We start from the raw sequence: 22,242 nt of genomic DNA, 5'->3' as shown, positions 1-22,242 counted from the left end.
TATTACAATGGAATGTCTATCCACTATTACAATGAAATGTCTATTCACTATTACAATGAAATGTCTATCCACTCTTACAATGAAATGTCTCTTCAGTATTACAATGAAATTTCTGTTCACTATTACAATGAAATGTCTATCCACTATTACAATGAAATGTCTATCCACTATTACAATGATGTTTATTCACTATTGCAATGAAATGTCTATTCACTATTACAATGAAATGTCTATCCACTATTACAATGAAATGTTTATTCACTATTGCAATGAAATGTCTATTCACTATAACAATGAAATGTCTATTCACTATTGCGATGAAATGTCTATTTACTATTACAATGAAATGTCTATTCACTATTACAATGAAATGTCTATTCACTATTACAATGAAATGTCTATTCAGTATTACAATGAAATGTCTATTCACTATTACAATGAAATGTCTATTCAATATTGCAATGAAATGTCTATTCACAATTACAATGAAATGTTTATCCACTATTACAGTGAAATGTCTATTCACAATTACAATGAAATGTCTATCCACTATTACAATGAAATGTCTATCCACTATTACAATGAAATGTCTATCCACTATTACAATGAAATGTTTATTCACTATTGCAATGAAATGTCTATTCACTATAACAATGAAATGTCTCTTCACTATTGCGATGAAATGTCTATTTACTATTACAATGAAATGTCTATTCACTATTACAATGAAATGTCTATTCACTATTGCAATGAAATGTCTATTCACAATTACAATGAAATGTCTATTCACTATTACATTGATGGAATGACGAATTCGAAAAAAACGAATATTTTGTTCAAAATTATTAACATAATGTTAAAGTGATATTTTCCAAATTTTTATAAATTTCTGCAATTTCGAAAAAAACGTTCATAATTTCGATATGCCATGTTTATTTGTTGCCCAGGTATGCTGATGTGTATGCCATGTTTATTTGTTGCCCAGGTATGCTGATGTGTATGACGGGAGATATGAGAATATATTCGTCTGTAACTACGGTATTGGAGGCAATGTTGTCGGTCAACCCGTATTCGAACACAATGATTGTTTAACAGGTAAATAGGGAAAGGTGTTAAAGGGATAAATTTATAAATATTTTCTTTCGAATCTTTTAAACCCTTAACAAAAACAACTGTTTAAAATTGATTATTGCCTTTACTGTCAGCCGAAAATACACAACTTTTCGTAATTTTGATGTAAAAAATATTGTATTTTTAGAACTGCCGACATATACTCCTTCTCCTCCTTCTCCTATTCTGAAATCCGGAGAACAAGCTAGTCCAGGTAGGCTTTAGAGCCCAGGTTCATGTCCGTCTAATGCTTCGTTCATGTCGATTTCATGCATCTTTCATGTGCATTTCATGCGTCTTTCATGTCAATTTCATGCATCTTTCATGTCGATTTCATGCATCTTTCATGTGCATTTCATGCGTCTTTCATGTCAATTTCATGCGTCTTTCATGTCAATTTCATGCATTTATCATGTCAATTTCATGCATCTTTATGTTAATTTCATGCATCTTTCATGTCAATTTCATGCATTTTTCATGTCAATTTCATGCATCTTTATGTCAATTTCATGCATCTTTCATGTCAATTTCATGCATTTTTCATGTCAATTTCATGCATCTTTATGTCAATTTCATGCATGCTTTATGTTATTTTCAGTGATATCATATCTACAGTGATAACCATAAAACTCTGGAATAGTCTGGAATAGTTAAACTCAGTTATGACTTTAAATAGTCCAATCAACTTGAGGCACACAAATTGAGCTGTGTAAACAGACCCATTCACTCAATAAGTAATTTGATAATAGTAATTTACTAGTAAAGCTATTTGTTTTGTAACAACATCAAATACAATTCAGTATGGCTGAAATGTCGTCTTACTATTTTACTGTTTTCTGGTTATCACTGTATTTTATTTAGTGCTGGTTTAATGTCAGTATTATGCCATATTAAATTCTGTTTTTGATTTTTCTTTCTCGCGTTTGCCACAAATTTGCATTGTCCTCCCTTTTTCTTAATAAAAAAAAAAAAGGACTTTATGGCACCATGGTAAAAATCTTTTTCGCTACACTTTTCATTTGGTGACAATTTTTTCATGTCTCGTTATCTCGTACATATATTTTTATTGTCTTTTTGCGACCGGTAAATAATGCATATTTGAATATATAAGTAATAAGTATACACTTGATCCATGCGTATTGCGTCCCTAACTGTCTGAGAGGATGGGCGTAAAAGAACCTAAAAAAAACTTGAATATTCATGTTTTTTTGACACTTTTTGTTACCGGGAGAGAAAACCTAAAACGCCTGAAGGAGAAGATACTAAAGTATATATTCAAATATCATGACACTAGACATTGTTGACATTTACATAGAAAACCAGACATGCAGAAATGTAGACATTTACATAGACAACCAGACATGCAGAAATGTAGACATTTACATAGACAACCAGACATGCAGAAATGTAGACATTCAAACATGCAGAATGTAGAAATGAAGGCACGATACAGACTGAATCATAGATAAATTTATGAACAGGCAGATACAAATAGCCTTCATTAAAGATAAAAAACAGATAATTATAAAAACAGATAACAGGTAAACAGATAACAGATAAACAGATAAATAGATTTACAGATAAACAAATCTATAGATTTACAGATAAACAGATTTACAGATAAACAGATACACAGATACACAGATACACAGATATACAGATATACAGATACACAGATACACAGATATACAGATATACAATATAAACAGATTTACAGATTTTCAGATAAACAAATTTACAGATAACCATATTTACAGATAAAATAATTTAAAAATAAACAGATTTAAAGATAAACAGATAATCAAATAAAAAAGATAAAAATATTAACAGATAAACTTCAGATTTTATCGGGCCATTGTTTCATTGTGAAAACTGAAGAGGTATCAAAGGTTAGGGGGGTCAATCTTTAAAGAATTAGGAAAACTCAGAAAAGACAAATTTAATAGATGTAAGGTGTGGCGGATAGAATTTGTGTACATTGTTTCGTATTTGGACTGCTCAGGAACTGGATGAAAGTAAACAATACTTTCTACCTTCCCCAAGAGAATTTAGAACTTTGTTTACAATATATTTGTTTCAATTAAACTAGCCTCTCCCGGCCATATTACTTCACATTAAATGTGTTTAAGAACCCTATCCCCCTAACCTTTAGTAAACTTATATTGGGGTATGGGTAAGCAGGAACAGTACAAAAGGCAGATTCTTACTTTTGTCAAAATAATTTTATAAACGAGTAAGAGATTGAGGGACTGCAGGGGAGAGCTGGGGAGAAGGTGTAAGAGAGAAGATTGAAGAGTGTCAAAGTTCAGATCTAAAATTATACACAGTGTCTACACTGTCTAGTATAATAGACAAACAACGGGTACCATAACTTGGCTTTCTCAGTATTATTTAGTTGTTTTTATTCCTACCACACAGGCGGAGTGTTTTCATTCATACCACACAGACGGAGTGTTTTCATTCATACCACACAGACAGAGTGTTTTCATTCATACCGAACAGACAAGGTGTTTTCATTCATACCACACAGACGGTTTTTTCCTTCATACCACACGGACGAAGTGTTTTCATTCATACCACACAGGCGGAGTGTTTTCCTTCAAATCAAAGTAAACAAAACCTGTATTTAGTTGACCGGAGCCGCCTAGCGAGCTGCCTAGACGCTATTCTCTGCCTGGAGGCTCCAAAGCTCTTGTCGGAGATTTCAACGGAGATTATGACGGTCGAAGTTAATCCAGAGACTGAAGAAAGTTGCCGAAAATATGCAGATCTTTGCTTTTATCCTTTAAATACTCCATCAGGTTAGATGAACACTTGAGTTCTGCACAGCTAGGGTGATCTTGAACTAAACTAAACACTGTGTCGATTTTTCACAATTATTTGTTGTTTTATGTTACGTTAAAATTATTTTGTTTCTAAGACTTATATATAAACTTGTCTTTCAAAATTTTCCTAATTTTTATTTTTAATTTTTTCATTAGCAATGTGATTAATAGCTTTGTTTAGTCCAGGCTTTCGTAGATGTTTTATTCAGGGTTTAGTAGATATGTGTTTGTGTTTTATTCAGGGTTTAGTAGATATGTGTTTGTTATTTTGTGTTTTATTCAGGGTTTAGTAGATATGTGTTTGATATTTTGTGTTTTATTCAGGGTTTAGTAGATATGTGTTTGATATGTTGTGTTTTATTCAGGGTTTAGTAGATATGTGTTTGATATTTGTGTTTTATTCAGTGTTTAGTAGATATGTGTTTGATATGTTGTGTTTTATTCAGGGTTTAGTAGATATGTGTTTGATATTTGTGTTTTATTCAGTGTTTAGTAGATGTGTGTTTGATATGTTGTGTTTTATTCAGGGTTTAGTAGATATGGGTTTGATATTTTGTGTTTTATTCAGGGTTTCGAAGATATGTGTTTGATATTTTGTGTTTTATTCAGGGTTTAGTAGATATGTGTTTGATATGTTGTGTTTTATTCAGGGTTTAGTAGATATGTGTTTGATATTTGTGTTTTATTCAGTGTTTAGTAGATGTGTGTTTGATATGTTGTGTTTTATTCACGGTTTAGTAGAAATGTGTTTTATACTTTGTGCTTTATTCAGGGTTCAGTAGAAGTGTGTTTGAATGTCGGATTGAGAGTATATTGTGTTCTCAAAACACCACCTGGGGAGATTGTAACACCAATCTTCAGGTAAATAAAGAAAAAAAAACTAAATTCGACTCTTTATCTTAAAAGGTGATTGTTAACAAAATATGAAGGGATCAAGTGATATCATGTCTCACAATATGAAAAACAATGACGTCTTTGAACTGAAACGGGATGAATTTTCTTGACCTGGAGGATTCAACACGTTTTTTTCGAGAAAAAAAACGATAGATAGAAAACTGAAAATATCTTATTTTATAATATTAAAATTTCTCTAGATAACGTTGGGAATCATTTCTCATTGGCTGTGTCCTGTCTAATTAAACTGAAATATAAAGTTTTAATTATAATCATGATTTTCTGTAATATAAGAATTTGGCTCTTTATGCAAAGCACTCTAAAAAGATCTAAGAGAGCTTTGCAAAAAACTAGAAATTCGTGTGAGACAACAAAATGGAAATTTAAAAATGTTCTTGCATGATACTGAGACACCTTGACAGGGTATGCAGCGTCTTTCAGATTCTTTATTATATTTCTAAACTGTACATTTTTCATTACCCTCCCCCCCTCCCCCAACCTGTCCCCCTGTTCTCCCACTACCACATACTATCGCATAACAACTATCCTACCATCTTCTACCAAGCAATAAACATGACATTGACCCAACCCAACTCACATAATCTAAAATACTTCCCTCAGGCCTCATAACCCTACCGGGGTTCTATTTTAAAGCAATAAATTACATTTGATTTGTTTGCAACCTAAACCCCAATCTGAATGTCCATGGAAACACGTTTTTATTAGTTGTTATGCTTTCATGGATATCATCTATCCACTGTCCAGGCTCAACCTAGTAAGTCTAGTCGAAAGTCTGACTTTGATTAAACCTTTCGTGATAAAAGTGAAAAACAACAATATGCATAGGAATACAAATATGGTTATGCATCAAATTCTTATTCCAGGATTGCATTCAAGCCTCTGAGAAAACTGTCGAGGGTTCAACAAAACCAACAGGTCAGCTCATCTTTATACAGGAGGGGTGTTAAATGTTGATCTTATTGTGCATGTCTTTCCAAGATTCATAAAAGACTTTCATTTACCTTTTCTCTTTGTTTCTTTTTTCTCTTTTTTTACTTTTTTTTTTTAATTAATTCTTTTTTATTTTCATGTTATTTACATTATTTATTCTCGAATACCACACCCATTAACTGAGTAAGCACCTTCTGTAGAGTTTTTCATTTCAAGTTTATCTTAGTAAATAATGGAGGTGTTTACATTTCACTTTAAAGCTCCGTTAAACCCATCCAGTAAGTAAATAAGATGACTTTTTGGTGCAAATGTTTAACCTGTTGAAAAATGCTGGTAGTGTCTACCTGGCTTTTAAACAAACACGCTTTTTGTTTATCTAGACAACTGTACAGTTGAATTATTATTCCGTTTGCAATTCTGCACCGCGGCAAAAATAATTATGTTGCGCATTTTGTCGGGGAAAGTTGATTGATGAATTTTCATCTGGTTGCAGGCTTGGAGTTTAGCGAGTTGGGCAGTGAAACATATACTCAAGAGGGGAGACAGACAACAACAGCTAGTTACCTTGTAACAGACAGGGTCACAGCTGTAACTGATAAAACTCTGTCAGGAAAAACATTCTTCATTTTTCAAGTTATCAATTATTTCTGAACTTAACTGATTTTAATTGGATTTAAGAAACATCACTAAATATTATGATTGAGTTTGAATGCTTTATTTCACTGCTTTCTTTTATTAACATGAAAATGAGTAACTTTTAGACCCTGTTCCCACAATTTCATCTTCAGCCTTTGAAGCTGTCTCTACCACGTTTAAATCTCCAGGCGTTGAAATAACCACAACAAATCCACTTTTTGCATCTAAAACTCAGCAAAATTCAGAAAGTTCAACAAACGGGTATGAAGTCACAACATGGGAATATTCCACGAGTGGCCTTGAGGCAACAAATTATGAAACTTCAATATCAGAAATTGCATCACCTGAAATTCCAACATCAGAATCTACATTGTCAGACACTTCATCAACAGACCCTCAATTCTTGGAAACAACTACAACAAAGTCCAATTCAGCTGAAGATGTACCATCAGACATTTCTCCCTTGGAAAACCCTGAACCTGAGATAACTACTATTTCCAGAGAACCATCTACCTCCAGAACTACTTCTATCTATGACACAGCTACTGAAACTGACAGTGTGACAAGAGCTCTGACTACTCCAAAAGTCAGTAACATATTAATTGATTCTAACAAAGATACTACCCATGACATTATCACTGGAAATGATAAAACTGAAGACGTATCAATAACAAGTCCAACTTATTCTTATGAATTTAATGATGATATCAGTACCTCTGTAAAATTGAAAACCCCCAGCTTAGATTTAGGTGACACTGTGTCTGAGGGATTTGATGAAGATACAACTACTTTTAATTCTGATGAACTTGATGGTTTTGATATCAGCAGCTCTGTATCATTGAAAATCCCAGTCATAGATTTAGCTGACACTGTATCTGAAGATTTTGACAAAGAGACAACTACAGATATGCCATCTAGTGTTGACTCCATTGAAGATATAAAACCTTTTATTACTGTCAAAGTTCCAGATATTGATATGGAAAACCTAACAACAGATTTGTCAAATGATGAAGAGTTGTATTTGGAAAATGTATCTACTGGCACTGAAACTGTTATTGGCACTGAAACTGTTACTGGCACTGAAACTGTTACTGGCACTGAAACTGTTACTGGCACTGAAATTATCACTATGATTCCAATAGAAGCTGAAACTGCTACTGCGAATACTTCGTACATCAATGATAACAATGATCCACTCAACTCTTCTGACTCTACTTTCCAATCTTTTGGGGATGACATCAGTAGTTTAGTAAATGTTAAGATTCCAGATATAATCTTGGATGATTCTGGAGAAGAGACTTTTGATGAGTTGGTGACTACTGTAAACTATCTCAATGATGAATCTGAGGTGGGTGTTAGGACTTTTGTTACAGCTAAAATACCAATTATGGACCTACAGGATATTACGATAGATTTAAACAAAGATCCTGGCTCCCAGACTTCTTATTCAGATTTGATATCCAACGTTTCATGGAACAATGAAACCACGGATGGAATTAAAAAGGAGGTACGCATAGAAGACTCCACCTATTCAATAAACACTCCTGATACTGATACAGTATCAGACATATCAATATCTTTACGCAATTCAACTGCTAAAGATGTAGAAGGAATGATTTCAGAAAATGAAGCAGACGGAGAAGTAAATTTTGACGGAGAATTGAATAAAAACGATCTTTCTGTGACAGAGAAGGTTGATCAGTTTAATAATGAGATAGAAGACGAATATGATGAATATTCTGAACCAAGTATGGAAACAAAGCCTGCATCCATCAGTCTTGACTTGTTAGATATTGATTCCAACAGCAGTACCAGTACCCTGCTCTACCCTACACAACTTCAGGCAATCAGATATTATTCACTTAAATAATTTTACAGCGGACCATAAACATTCTTCTATACAAGCCAAACTAGGCTTTAATTAAAGTTGTAAGCTTTACTGAAGATTCCATTCAGACCAATTGATGTACCCCCCCTGTGTTTTAAGACAACTCAGCTCAAAGACCAGACCACTGAAGTCGACCAGACCACTGAAGTCGACCAAACCACAGAATTCGACCATACCACTGAAGTCGACAAAACCTCAGAAGTCGACCAAATCCCTGAAGTCGACCAAACCACTGAAGTCAACCAAACCTCAGAAGTAGACCAGACCACTGAAGTCGACCAAACCACAGAATTCGACCAAACCACAGAAGTCGACCAAACCTCAGAAGTCAACAAAACCATAAAATTTAACACAACCACAGAAAACGACAATACCATAGAAGTCGACAGTACCACTGAAGTCGACAGTACCACTAAAGTCTTCCAGGCTACAGAAGTCGGCCAAACTACGAATGTCTACCAAACCCCAGAAGTCTCGCAAAATACGAATGCCGAACAAACCACAAAAGTCTACCCAACTTTGGGAGCAAACAGTTTAGAGAAGCCTAAAGAAGAAATCTCACACGTCAAGGAATATTAAATTTGACAAATCTCTGATCTCTGTTTTGATCTGTTCAACAATGATAAGAAAATTATTGAAATCTTCGCCCCACCTATTTTCTGAGAGATCGGGTCGTATTTTAATGTCTAAATTTTGGCGCTTAATGTCTAGAGGATAATTTTAAATTTTTGAATATTGAGCTGTCAAAGGTTTCAGGTTGAAACTTGAATATTTTCATAATTTATTTATTTTTTCAACAAGTTTTTAGGCCATGCCAGGCCTTGGAATTAGGTATTCATAATTTTCTGTTGCGTCTTTACGTCCTTCCGAGTTTCCAGTTCCGGGTACAGTTTACAATATAAAATATTCATGCTTGATGGCAACGTGAATATGACATACTAATTTTCCCATCCTTTTTAGATTTATCATCTTCCTAATATTTCCTTTCTTCCTAATATTTCCTTCCGTCCAAATCTTTCCTTCCTAATCTTTCCTCCCGTCCTAATTCTTCCTTACGTCCAAATCCGTCCTTCCTAATCCTTCCGTCCTAATCCTTCCTTCCTAATCTGTCCATTCCTGATTTCTCCTTATTTTTTTCCTAATCCTTCTGATCTTCCTCTCTTTCTTTCATTATCCCTTCCTTCCTTCCTTCCTTTTTTGTTCCCCTTCCTTCGTTCATTTCTTCTCATCCTTCCTGCTTAGTTTATCAATCCTATTTATATTCCTCTTTCCTCCCCGGCCCCTCTCCACCTCTTTTCTTATTTTTGTGACATACTTTCAGAAAGAAAATTTTGAAAGTGTCATTGTCGAAAGTTCTAGAACTCTTTCCGGATGTTTGTCCCTGGGTTTCATAAATAACAACTAAAGTAAATTCTTGAAATTTGTTTGTGAGATCTTTCAATTCATTCAAGATTCCTTCAGCATTTCTTACATTCATCCCCCCCCTTCGTCTCCCTCGTCTCCCTCCCCCTCCTCCCCCCAATTTTACTGATTTTAAACCGTCATGCATAGAGGTATTATGATCCTATAACACATTATATCAAAGGAATTGAGTTTTTGTCACAAACTCAAATTTTCTAATCTCTATATTTCTGTAACCGGATGATGTAAACCTTTAATATTTCAAACATAGATTATTTGATCTAACAGAATTCATAGTTTGAAATATTAAAGGTCTACAACTTAGGGATAAAAAGATATATTGATTAAAAATCAGAGTTTGTGGCAAAAACTCAATTCCTTTATTAAATTAAAAATCTAATAAGTGTGAATTATTTCATCAATATTTAATATAATATTTATCAGACTGAGAATAGTACTATTTGCAACAGCTCCATCTGCTTAGAGATAAGTCCTGATTTGGAGAGATTCATCCTTAATCTTTCCAACATATCTGCAGGTATTCATTATATTCATCCTTAATCTTTCCAACATATCTGCAGGTATTCATTATATTCATCCTTAATCTTTCTAACATATCTGCAGGCATTTATTATATTCATTCTTAATCTTTCCAACATATCTGCAGGTATTCATTATATCCATCCTTAATCTTTCCAACATATCTGCAGGTATTCCTTAATCTTTCCAACATATCTGCAGGTATTCATTATATTCATCCTTAATCTTTCTAACATATCTGCAGGCATTTATTATATTCATTCTTAATCTTTCCAACATATCTGCAGGTATTCATTATATCCATCCTTAATCTTTCCAACTTATCTGCAGGTATTCATTATATTCATTCTTAATCTTTCCAACATATATGTAGGTATTCATGATATTCATCCTTAATCTTTCCAACATATTTGCAGGTATTTATTATATTCATACTTAATCTTTCCAACCTATCTGCAGGTATTCATTATATTCATCCTTAATCTGTCCAACCTATCTGCAGGTCATTCATTATATTCATCTTTGATCTTTCCAACCTATCTGCAGGTATTCATTATATTCATCCTTAATCTTTCCAACCTATCTGCAGGTATTCATCATTTCAAAAGAACATTTTTGAAGTTTTGGTTATACATTTACACATACACACCCAATCCCGTCTCTCTCTGTCTTCTCTCTCTTTTCTCCCTTTTTTCTCCCTCTTTTTCTTCCTTTCTCTCCTTTTCTCTTTTTCTAGTTTTTTTTCTTTCTTTATAAAGTTAGTCGAGCTAGAAATCAATAATCCAGCTCTTTTTGTATTGTTAGTCGAGCTAGAAATCACGAATCCAGCTCTTTTTGTATCGTTAATCCAGCTAGAAATCACTAATCCAGCTCTTTTTGTATCGTTATTCCAGCTAGAAATCACTAATCCAGCTCTTTTTGTATCGTTAGTCCAGCTAGAAATCAATAATCCAGCTCTTTTTGTATTGTTAGTTCAGCTAGAAATCAATAATCCAACTCTTTTTGTATTGTTAGTCCAGCTAGAAATCAATAATCCAGCTCTTTTTGTATTAGTCCAGCTAGAAATCAATAATCCAGCTCTTTTTGTATTGTTAGTTCAGCTAGAAATCAATAATCCAACTCTTTTTGTATTGTTAGTCCAGCTAGAAATCAATAATCCAGCTCTTTTTGTATTGTTAGTCCAGCTAGAAATCAATAATTCAACTCTTTGTGGATCATTAGTCCAGCTAGAAATCACTAATCCATCTCTTTTTGGATCGCTTAGTTAAATTAATTTGTAGTGTATGCCACTAATGATGGTGGAGCTAATATATAAAATACTAGAAATTCAAGGCGCTTCGCGCCCTTCTTTCTAGCCTTAGAGGGCGCTTCGCGCCCATCTTCTAAATTAGTTGTAAACATGTTCTCTTTGTGTACATCGTAAAACTAAACAAAAATAATTCGCGGATTTTCACCAAAAATTTCGCGGATTTTCAAAATTTTAAAAAATTTAATGACGATCGAATTTTGATGGAGACAAATATTTGAAATTTTGATGATTCATAAACCTTCCCTGGGCTCCCTAGATGTCCCACAAAAAATTTGGGCCCGATCGGTTCAGTCGTTTTGACGTTTATTGGATACAAACAAACAAACAAACAAACAAACAGACAAGCCAAATTTATATATAGATATAGATATGTACGAATCGTTCTTTATTTGCGGATTAAAAACTTAATCAATTTATATCAAATGTTTCCTATGTGGATAATGAGCTTAGGCGTTGAAGATTAACGCTAATCCACATATAAGTTTCGACCTTAAAAAAATGATTGATATTTTGACATTTACGATAATTGTTGAAATTAACAATGTTTTAATATATTTTTTCCTAGACACTCAGCTCCTACTGAACGAAACATATAATCCAGAAAATATTGACAACGAGACATTAATTGTTTTCCAGGAAAGAGGGTGTTCGAAACATAAAAGCTTTGAAAAAATTTCATTAAAATGTAAATTTTTCGTTTAATCTTCAATAATTTTGAACACCCCCTGCGTTTCAGGATATATATTTGGATGGATCCGGCGGATTCAATGTTTCTACTTTATCAGATCAAGGTTCGAACCCAGAGCTGATTAATCAGCTAAATGAGGACACAATACTTGCTCTACTCAATTCCTTTATAGGTAAGGTCAATAATGCGTTCATTTATTAATTTATGCAATCATTTATGCATTCATTTATTCATTTTTTATGCATTTATTTGTGCATTTATGCATTTATTTATGCATTTATTTATGTATTTATTTATGCATTCATTTATGCATTTAATTATTCACGCTTTCTTTTAGAAATTTATTTATGCATTTATGCATTTATTTATGCAATTATGTATTGATTTATGCATTCATTTATCTATTCATTTATGCATTAATGCATTCATTTATCAATTTATTTATGCATTTATGCATTCATTTCTCTATTTACTTTGCATTTATGCGTTCAGTTATCGCTTATTCATTCATTTATTCATTTATTCATGCATTTTTGCATAATTTTTTCATCATAAAAAGTGTATTGTCAAAATTGAATCTAACTTAAAACGTATCAGTAAGTTAAAAGTAAATTTTCTTTATGGCAACCTGTAGAAATGTTTTCATTTCTATGCAATTTATTCATCTTCTCTCAATATATTCATAATTTCAAACGAAATCCTTTTCTGTATATTGCCTAAAACAGTTTAAATTAAGGCGGTGATTCAAGGGAGAAATGTGGAAATATATTTATGCGGGTATTTCGTGCATTTCGGAGAATTTTCAAGAAAGTATGTCAAATTTTATTCATCGATTTTTTCCACACATTTTTGAATATTTTGAGCTGTCGATAATGAGGTATATCTAGCACCCTTCCATCAGGATGAGAAATTAGTTGATTTCGTGCAACAATGTTTTCGGTCCCTTTTCTCTCATCCATCTCGTCCTTATCCTGTTTTTATACTCGTGTTATTTTGGGGTGCTCGGTAAAATCCACAATAAAACATAATTTGACACTCATCACGTTTAAATGCAGGAAACAATAAAACCGGATTGAACGAGTCTACGCGGATTTTTGGGATTTCCTTTGATGATTCTACGCAGCCGACTACGGCTGAGATATATTTTGATGATGCAGAGCAGGGTGATAATGAAGTATCTACAGAATCAGCTAAATTTGATGATTCTACGCAGCCAACTACTGCCGAGATATATTTTGATGATGCAGAGCAGGGTCTTTTTGTATTGTTANTGATGATTCTACGCAGCCGACTACGGCTGAGATATATTTTGATGATGCAGAGCAGGGTGATAATGAAGTATCTACAGAATCAGCTAAATTTGATGATTCTACGCAGCCAACTACTGCCGAGATATATTTTGATGATGCAGAGCAGGGTGATAATGAAGTATCTACAGAATCAGCTAAATTTGATGATCCTACGCAGCCAACTACGGCCGAGATATATTTTGATGATGCAGACCAGGGTGGTAATGAAGTATCTACAGAGTCAGGTAAATTTGATGAGAATTCTACTCTAGGTGAGATTCATTTTTTGCTGTTTAATTTCAACGATTTTAATTAACAAAATCGACGATTTAATATTTTATAATAAATTATGAAATCTGAAAAAGGGATTAAAGATTACGTGAGAAAATTTTTTTCCTTATTTAAGAATTTATGGATAAAATTTGTAAGTGCATTGCTGGGTTTTAGAGTTAAAAAGGATGAATTACCAGGGTTAGAGATTTATTTTGCATTAATATGCAACAAAGGCGGACAGAGGGGGGTGGCGGGGGGACATTCGCCACCCCCTGACAGATTCAGGGAGGGGCGTAGCCCCCCCCCATGAGATTTCGAAGCAAAAAATGTTCCCAATTTGATAAATCGTATGTGTCCTGAACAATCTTTTTATTGTTCCTAAATTCCTGTCCTAATCCTTTAATTTTGTTCCTAATTCCTGAACAATCTTTTTATTGTTCCTAAAAGATATAGATATGTACGAATCGTTCTTTATTTGCTTATCTGTCTTAATATACTATAATGTGCGAAAAGTTAAAAATCTAGTTATTTAGTCTTTAGTCATTAATTTTGACTCTTTTTGAGTCTTTTAAGTCACAATTTTTTTTCCCTGTGGCGTGAAATTTTGTTCCTAATTATCAATTTTTTTGTTCCTAAAAAATCTTGCCACCCCCTCACTTAAATCCTGTGTCCGCCCCTGATATGCAAAATTATTGAATCTACTTTGTAGAGGGATCCTATTAGGCGCTCATAATAAAAAATTCCATTTCGATTCTAAATAGTGATACACACAAGACAATAGAGGAACATTTATAATCATCAACAGTTTGATTAATGGCTTTTTCAATATCATTTTGCACTGTTTAATTAAGGAATAATCAGAACTTTGAAATTTATAAATCACAAATATTTTGTTAGAAAATAAGAAGAGAATATATATATATATAAAAAAAGTGGAATATCACTTTTCTTTTCAAAGTTTTGAACAAAATGTTCGAAATGTTTTCTGTCCTTTGATTTTACAAACAAAATGTTTTTCTAACAGTTTTATAGTTTTGCGTGCATATACATACAAACATGAAGTAAAACTAATGTTTTTGATGTAAAATGATTGTGTGGTTTCTAACAGTCCGGAACCCCTGGATTAAAGTCTGAAAAGAATCCGTGAATAGAAAATAAGACATTGGACGTTTAGGATGAGATAGCTTGGGAGTAAAGGGACTGTATCAGTGACCCTCCATGCAAAGATGGTAATTTGTAACGGTACCCATTGATCTCCTAATCTAATACAAATTGTGGAAGATACTATTGTTTTTCTGACTCGAACAGTCTTTACTTCTGTGATTTTCTCCATTGCTTCTTATAAGCAAGATGTGCGCAGAGAAACCGTAAATGAACATTAACGGTTTAGATGAACAAAAACATTGATATCTAATTCATACTTAATCAGACAAAGCTTTTAAATCGGGCATTGTCATCTTTGATTGGAGGGTCACTTGAAATTATGCTGACAGTCCCTTTAAGACAGGGATGATAAGGGGGATAGGATGAGAATAAAAAGAATGAAGGAGTGAGAGCTGGATCTCAATTAAAACCATACCTAGTTCTCAGATTCTAGGGTTGTGCCGAAACCAATAGTTTCTCTGTGGTTAAAAAGGGTGTTTCGATTGAATTTTCGATAGAACCCTAGTTAGAAGAAGAGCATAGAATTAAGTATTTCTGTGAAGGCTGGTCAATAGCCATGAATAAAGGTGCGATGAGGGAGGAAGGGGTAGAGGATAATGCACAGGGGTAGGAACCCTCAATGATCTTCATACAATTATTTTGGAACCCTCATTGATCTTCATACATTTCATCTGGAAACCTAATTGATCTTCAGACATTTAGTTTGGAAACCTCATTAATCTTCATACGTTTAGTTTGGAAACCTCATTGATCTTCATACAATTAGTTTGTAAACCTCATTGATCTTCATACATTTCATCTGGAAACCTAATTAATCTTCAAACATTTAGTTAGGAAACCTCATTGATCTTCATACATTTAGTTTGGAAACCTAATTGAGGGGCCATGATCTCCGAGAAGATTTATTTTTATTTCTATTGATATTCACACATTTAGTAGAAAATCTTATTAAGCTCCAAGAAGATTTTGGAAACTTATTGATCTTACATTTAGTTTGGAACCAAATTAATCTTTAAACGTTTAGTAAAGAAAACCAATTGATCTTCATACATTTATATTGGAAACTTAATTGATCTTTCTACATTTATTTAGAGACGTAATTGATCTTCATTCACTCAGTTTAAAAAACAACTTAATTGATCTTTCTTGATTTATGCTTTAACTTCAATAAATACTTAAATATAAAATTGTTATCAAATTGTCAAATTGTCAGATTATGTGTTTAAATAATTTAGAATTATAGTAATTTGAGTGCTTTGTACAATTTTAGAATAGGAATTTGTTCAACTCTCCTCATCATGCATTCTTTATAGTCATCTAGATAGATAGATAGATAGATAGATAGATAGATAGATAGATAGATAGATAGATAGATAGATAGATAGATAGATAGATAGATAGATAGATAGATAGATAGATAGATAGATAGATAGATATATAGATAGATAGATAGATAGATAGATCGATAGAAAAGTGCCAATAGGAAGATATTTACAACAAGGCTTTGATTACCTCCTGATCATTATAATTTACTCTGTGATATCTCCCGTGTTCTAGCATGCAAGTTTCATATATAAGTATAGTACAGTGTACAGTATACATCAATTTGATGCAAATCCGATCTAGTATCATGCTTAAACTTAACCTACAGCTAACAGGATTTTAAACTTATCGTAAAAATGTCTAAAGTTCAATTCTGAATTCGATCTTGACGTATATTATTATTTTTAGGAACTGAAGAAGTTTTTACTACCTTGGGTGCCCTGGATACTACGGATACTAAGGATGTGTCGGATGTAGAAGTTACCGGGTTGAAATCTCCGGTCACTGAAAATCCGCAAACTCAAACTGAGAAATCCACCAAAAAGTTTGACGTCTTCGAAAACCCGCCAACTACAGTTAGAACTAATTATCCTAATGATGATGAAGATAATAATGCTGAAGAAGACACGGATAATTTAACAACTGGAAATCTAGATATTGATGAGAATACACCCAGGGAAGAAGTTGATCCCAATGATTACAGAGAAAAGGAGGAAGAGGGATCAGGGTTCAGCTCTCCCAGTAGGACGGAGCAGAGAGAGTCAGACGAATCCTTGGTTTTGGCTCAGGAAAGAAACTCTACGGAAACCACAACAATCTTGTCAATCTCAGGAGAAATATCCTCCTTATATCCTTCTTCAACAATCCCAACCAGTAGCTTAGAAACTACATCTAAAACAACTAAGGGTGGTTTAGAGACTACATCTAAATATACTCAGGATGGTTTAGAGAATACATCTAAATATACTGAGGATGGTTTATTGACTACATCTAAATATACTGAGGATGGTTTAGAGAATACATCTAAATATACTGAGGATGGTTTAGAGAATACATCTAAATATACTCAGGATGGTTTAGAGAATACATCTAAATATACTGAGGATGGTTTAGAGAATACATCTAAATATATTGAGGATGGTTTAGAGAATACATCTAAATATACTGAGGATGGTTTAGAGAATATATCTAAATATACTGAGGATGGTTTAGAGAATACATCTAAATATACTGAGGATGGTTTAGAGAATCCATCTAAATATACTGAGGATGGTTTAGAGAATACATCTAAATATACTGAGGATGGTTTAGAGACTACATCTAAATATACTGAGGATGGTTTAGAGACTACATCTAAATATACTGAGGATGGTTTAGAGACTACATCTAAATATACTGAGGATGGTTTAGATTCTACATCTAAATATACTGAGGATGGTTTAGAGACTACATCTAAATATACTGAGGATGGTTTAGGTACTACATCTAAATATACTGAGGATGGTTTAGAGACTACATCTAAATATACTGAGGATGGTTTAGGTACTACATCTAAATATACTGAGTATAGCTTAGCAAATACATTGATACCCTCTGATGATTCTTTTACTGAAGCTTTAAATGAATCTAATCCTTTTAATGGAATATATGAGGATGAAATAGATGGAATAAACACTGAAGATGCTACTACTGTATCAGGAGAATCTGTGGATGATGCTACTGAAACTGGGGGTGTAAAATCTGATGATACTTTTACTGAAACTGGAAGCATTGTATCTGAAGGTGTAATTACTGAAACTGAAATTGTAGTATCTGAAGATACCACTCCTGAAACTGGAAGTGTAGTATTTGAAGATACCACTGCTGAAACTGGAATCATAATATCTGAAAATACTTCCACTAGACATGGAATCGTTGTATCTGAAGCTACCACTACTGAAACTGGAAACGTAGTATCTGAAAATACTACCACTATACCTGGAATAATTGTATCTGAAGCTACCACTTCTGAAACTAGAAACGTAGTATTTGAAGCTACCACGACTGTAACTGGAAATGTAGTATCTGAAGATACCACTCCTGAAACTAGAAATGTAGTATCTGAAAATACTACCACTAAACCTGGAGTTGTTGTATCTGAAGCTACCACTTCTGAAACTAGAAACGTAGTATTTGAAGCTACCACTACTGAAACTGGAAACGGAGTATCTGAAGATACCACTCATGAAACTGGAAATGTAGTAGCTGAAGATACCACTCATGAAACTAGAAACGTAGTATCTGAAGATACCACTACTGAAACTGAAAACGTAATATCTGAAGATACCACTACTGAAAATGGTAGCTTAATATCTGAAGATACCTCTACTGAAACTGGAATCGTTGTATCTGAAGATACCACTACTGAAACTGGAAATGTAGTACCTAAAGATGTAACTACTGAAACTGGAAGCATATCATATGAAGATGTAACTACTGAAACTGGAAGCATCTTATCTGAAGGAACCACTACTAAAACTGGAAGCGAATTATATGAAGATTTAACTACTGAAACTGGAAGGGTAGTATCTGAAAAAACCACTACTGAAACTGGAAGTGTAGTATCTAAAGATGTAACTACTGAAACTGAAAGCGTAGTATCTGAAGATGCTACAGCTGAAATTGGAAGTTTAGAATCTGAAGATACTATGGAAGCTGATGAAGATCTAAAAATTTCCTGGGAATCCACTGAAACTCCTGAAGGCAATTACACTGTTACTGAGCTGAGCTTTGGATCAAAGTATTCAGAGATACCCCTGGGTGAGTAGTAGAGTGGTAGATATTCTAAAATATGAATCTTTGATTTTTTAATCCAGTTGCCAGTAGCTAGAACCTTTATATAATCTAGTTGCCAGTAGCTAGAACCGTTATATAATCTAGTTGCCAGTAGCTAGAACCTTTATATAATCTAGTTGCCAGTAGCTAGAACCTTTATATAATCTAGTTGCCAGTAACTAGAACCTTTATATAATTTAGTTGCTAGTAGCTAGAACCTTTATATAATCTAGTTGTCAGTAGCTAGAACCTTTATATAATCTAGTTGCCAGTAACTAGAACCTTTATATAATCTAGTTACCAGTAACTAGAACCTTTATATACTCTAGTTGCCAGTAACTTGAACCTTTATATAATCTAGTTACCAGTAACTAGAACCTTTATATAATCTAGTTGCCAGTAGCTAGAACGTTTATATAATCTAGTTGCCAGTAACTAGAACCTTTATATAATCTAGTTGCCAGTAACTAGAACCTTTATATAATCTAGTTGCCAGTAACTAGAACGTTTATATAATCTAGTTACCAGTAACTAGAACCTTTATATAATCTAGTTGCCAGTAACTAGAAACTTGTGAAAAAGAAGATGAGGAACTATTGAGCTTATTGAATTGTAATTAAGGGATGGGGGGGGGAGAGGGGAGGGAGGGCTATAAAAAATGTTGCTTGTGCGTTCAAGAAGATCGGGTAATTTAATTTTATCATCTTACTTTATATTTTCTTATCTGACAATGATATCTATCCAATTAAAATTGTGAAACATCTCCATCAAATCAGACCAAAAAATCTAAAAATTGCACCCCCCCCCCTCCTCCTTAGAAAGTATCTATGTATCTATGTGTTTTAACAATGTCCTGTGTATGGATGTTTCATACAATTAAGAATTGTTCCTTTACTTAAAAATTCACATAACACCCCATTTTCGAAATTATTCATTACATCTCACTTCTCAGATCTGTCATAGGGCTAGAATGATATTTTCAGTCATGAAAACCATTGCATTTTTTAGATTTAACCGTGAGCAGCGTTTTTTTCATTCATAACTTTACGATTTTGTATTAATATGTAACCATTAATAAGTCAATATGGCTCAAATCTTTTTTTCCTTAAACATCAAAGATCAAAATCTTAAAGAATTTGAAGAAATTAATCTAATATTGAAGATTATAAGTATGGGATGGATGGGATGGATGGGATGAACGAAATAAATGGAAATAATGATTATATTCTCTAATTTCTTCTAGACGAGTTTGAAACTGAGTTTAGTTCTCCAGCTTCGGATAATGAGGTAATTAGTGCTGGGGTGTAAACTTAAGAGAGTATCAATAAACGAAACTCTGTTTTAATATAGTGTTAAGTTTTACAAATATTTGGTAATTTTTATCTTAGAAAGCGAAATCAGTAATGAGAAACAATTCCAAATAATATTATATATTGAAAAAAAAGATTAAATTTTCCATTAAATTTTTTAATTTCTTAAACCTGGTTTTGTTAATTTGAAGTTTCGTTAAGTTTTAGGATCAGGGTTCATCACTTAACCGAAATCAGATATATCAGAACATGCCTTACTAGACACAATCTTATTATACTACCCCTCCCACCCCTTCATTCCCCCCTGCCCTTACTAGACACAATCTTATTATACTACCCCTTTATATAAAAAATGTTGTTTAAGCCCCCGTGGACACGTTTGACACCCATTTAGATTATCCAAACACCTTTCTTATCCAACTTCTTTCACCGCAGAACATTTCAAAAATATATTTTTTTTGAAAAATAATTTGGTTTTTAAATCTTGGTGACAATTTTCAGAAAAAAACCCTCTAAAATTGTTAAATATTTTTTTGTAAAAAATATTTTTTTCCATATTCCCGACACCTTTTTATAATATGGGGGGGGGGTCTTTTTCAGTTCTTTATACGACAACTCTGGTTTTTTGGTGGATTTTTACCCTGGGCATTCTTGACACTTGGGTGAATTTCTATCTAGATTTCTTTCCGTGGGTGGATAGTTGTAAATAAGCTTGGCGTGGGTTAGGGGTTGGNGGGCTATACACATTCATTTCATGTATTACATAACTCACTAAGTTTGAGAATTTTGTTATGTTTCTATATTATACAACTTTTTATTGTTATTCTTTTATTCTTGTCATTCTAAACATCTTTTCTACAAACCTTAAACTTATTTTTTTGTAGAACCGCGTTTTTCCCATTAATTTGCTTGTTCTGCAGGCTACTGTAGGCGAAGCTGTGTTTTAAAATTAAGAACAATTATTTCATATTTGGATTTTGATACTGCAGAAAACTGTGTAGTGTATCAAACAAAACACACAGATCAAACAACAGACAACTCCACACACAAACTTACCATTGTTCCGTTATAAGGCAGTCTATGCAGAATATATAGGCACTATAGGCAGTCTAGGCCTACACACAGTAATGGGCTTGGTTAATATATGCCTTAACTTAGAAATATACTTTACGAAACTTTTAAATCAACATTTTTTTACAAAATGAAATTTGAAAGACTTAAATAATTTAAAAACTTTTTTTTTATTTCAGCATCCCTTGTTATTCGGTCCACCACTTAATATGCATTTAAGGAACACCAAAACTGGAATTAGGATGTAGAAAGGGAAGAAAGATTAAATTTTTTTTTTTTTAATTGTTGTTTTTAGGATTTTGGTTCGGATACAATAATTTCAAAAACATCAACAGCAATCGATCTTGATGTAACAGCAACAACACCTCCAGATCCAACAGCTGTACAAACCACGACAACAGCCTTAGATCCTGTTTTTAAAGAATTCACATTTTTGAATGAAAGCATATATTACACATACAGTAGCAATATATCTATCAGGTATTATTATTATTATTATTATTATTATTATTATTATTTATTAGGTTGATCCTGGCTATATGCCTGGAGGGTATACGGTGTAACCCTAAGAATGATTTAACTAGATGTCAGATTCTGCACAAACGGTAAATATTTTAGATATTTGAGAGACAGAGGTTGCGTGATTAAGAAATATCTTAAACTCTAAAATCCTTGCATAATTTTGCTAAGATGGACTACAGAAATTTAATAATGATGCAAACTTATTGTTTATTGTGTTTTTATTAATTTTCATTA

General features: G+C 33.1%; 1 protein-coding gene across 1 annotated transcript in view; it reads left to right on the top strand.

Annotated features, from left to right (window-relative positions):
* The window catches only part of LOC111702892 (uncharacterized), a 44,948-nt gene that overhangs the window by 5,096 nt on the left and 17,610 nt on the right, over positions 1–22,242 (top strand). Inside the window, exons 9-25 of the mRNA XM_023474689.1 lie at positions 986–1,095; positions 1,259–1,324; positions 3,741–3,911; positions 4,708–4,796; positions 5,714–5,765; positions 6,274–6,390; positions 6,542–8,259; positions 8,404–8,874; positions 10,150–10,243; positions 12,120–12,190; positions 12,291–12,414; positions 13,298–13,380; positions 13,545–13,776; positions 16,700–19,090; positions 20,349–20,392; positions 21,782–21,966; positions 22,011–22,091. Coding sequence (XP_023330457.1) covers positions 986–1,095; positions 1,259–1,324; positions 3,741–3,911; positions 4,708–4,796; positions 5,714–5,765; positions 6,274–6,390; positions 6,542–8,259; positions 8,404–8,874; positions 10,150–10,243; positions 12,120–12,190; positions 12,291–12,414; positions 13,298–13,380; positions 13,545–13,776; positions 16,700–19,090; positions 20,349–20,392; positions 21,782–21,966; positions 22,011–22,091 — 6,099 coding nt within the window. The remainder of the gene's footprint in view (positions 1–985; positions 1,096–1,258; positions 1,325–3,740; positions 3,912–4,707; positions 4,797–5,713; positions 5,766–6,273; positions 6,391–6,541; positions 8,260–8,403; positions 8,875–10,149; positions 10,244–12,119; positions 12,191–12,290; positions 12,415–13,297; positions 13,381–13,544; positions 13,777–16,699; positions 19,091–20,348; positions 20,393–21,781; positions 21,967–22,010; positions 22,092–22,242) is intronic.

This window comes from Eurytemora carolleeae, unplaced genomic scaffold (assembly GCF_000591075.1).
Source record: "Eurytemora carolleeae unplaced genomic scaffold, Eaff_2.0 scaffold313, whole genome shotgun sequence".
Lineage (NCBI taxonomy): Eukaryota > Metazoa > Arthropoda > Copepoda > Calanoida > Temoridae > Eurytemora > Eurytemora carolleeae.
This window is presented reverse-complemented; position numbering and strand designations above follow the sequence as displayed.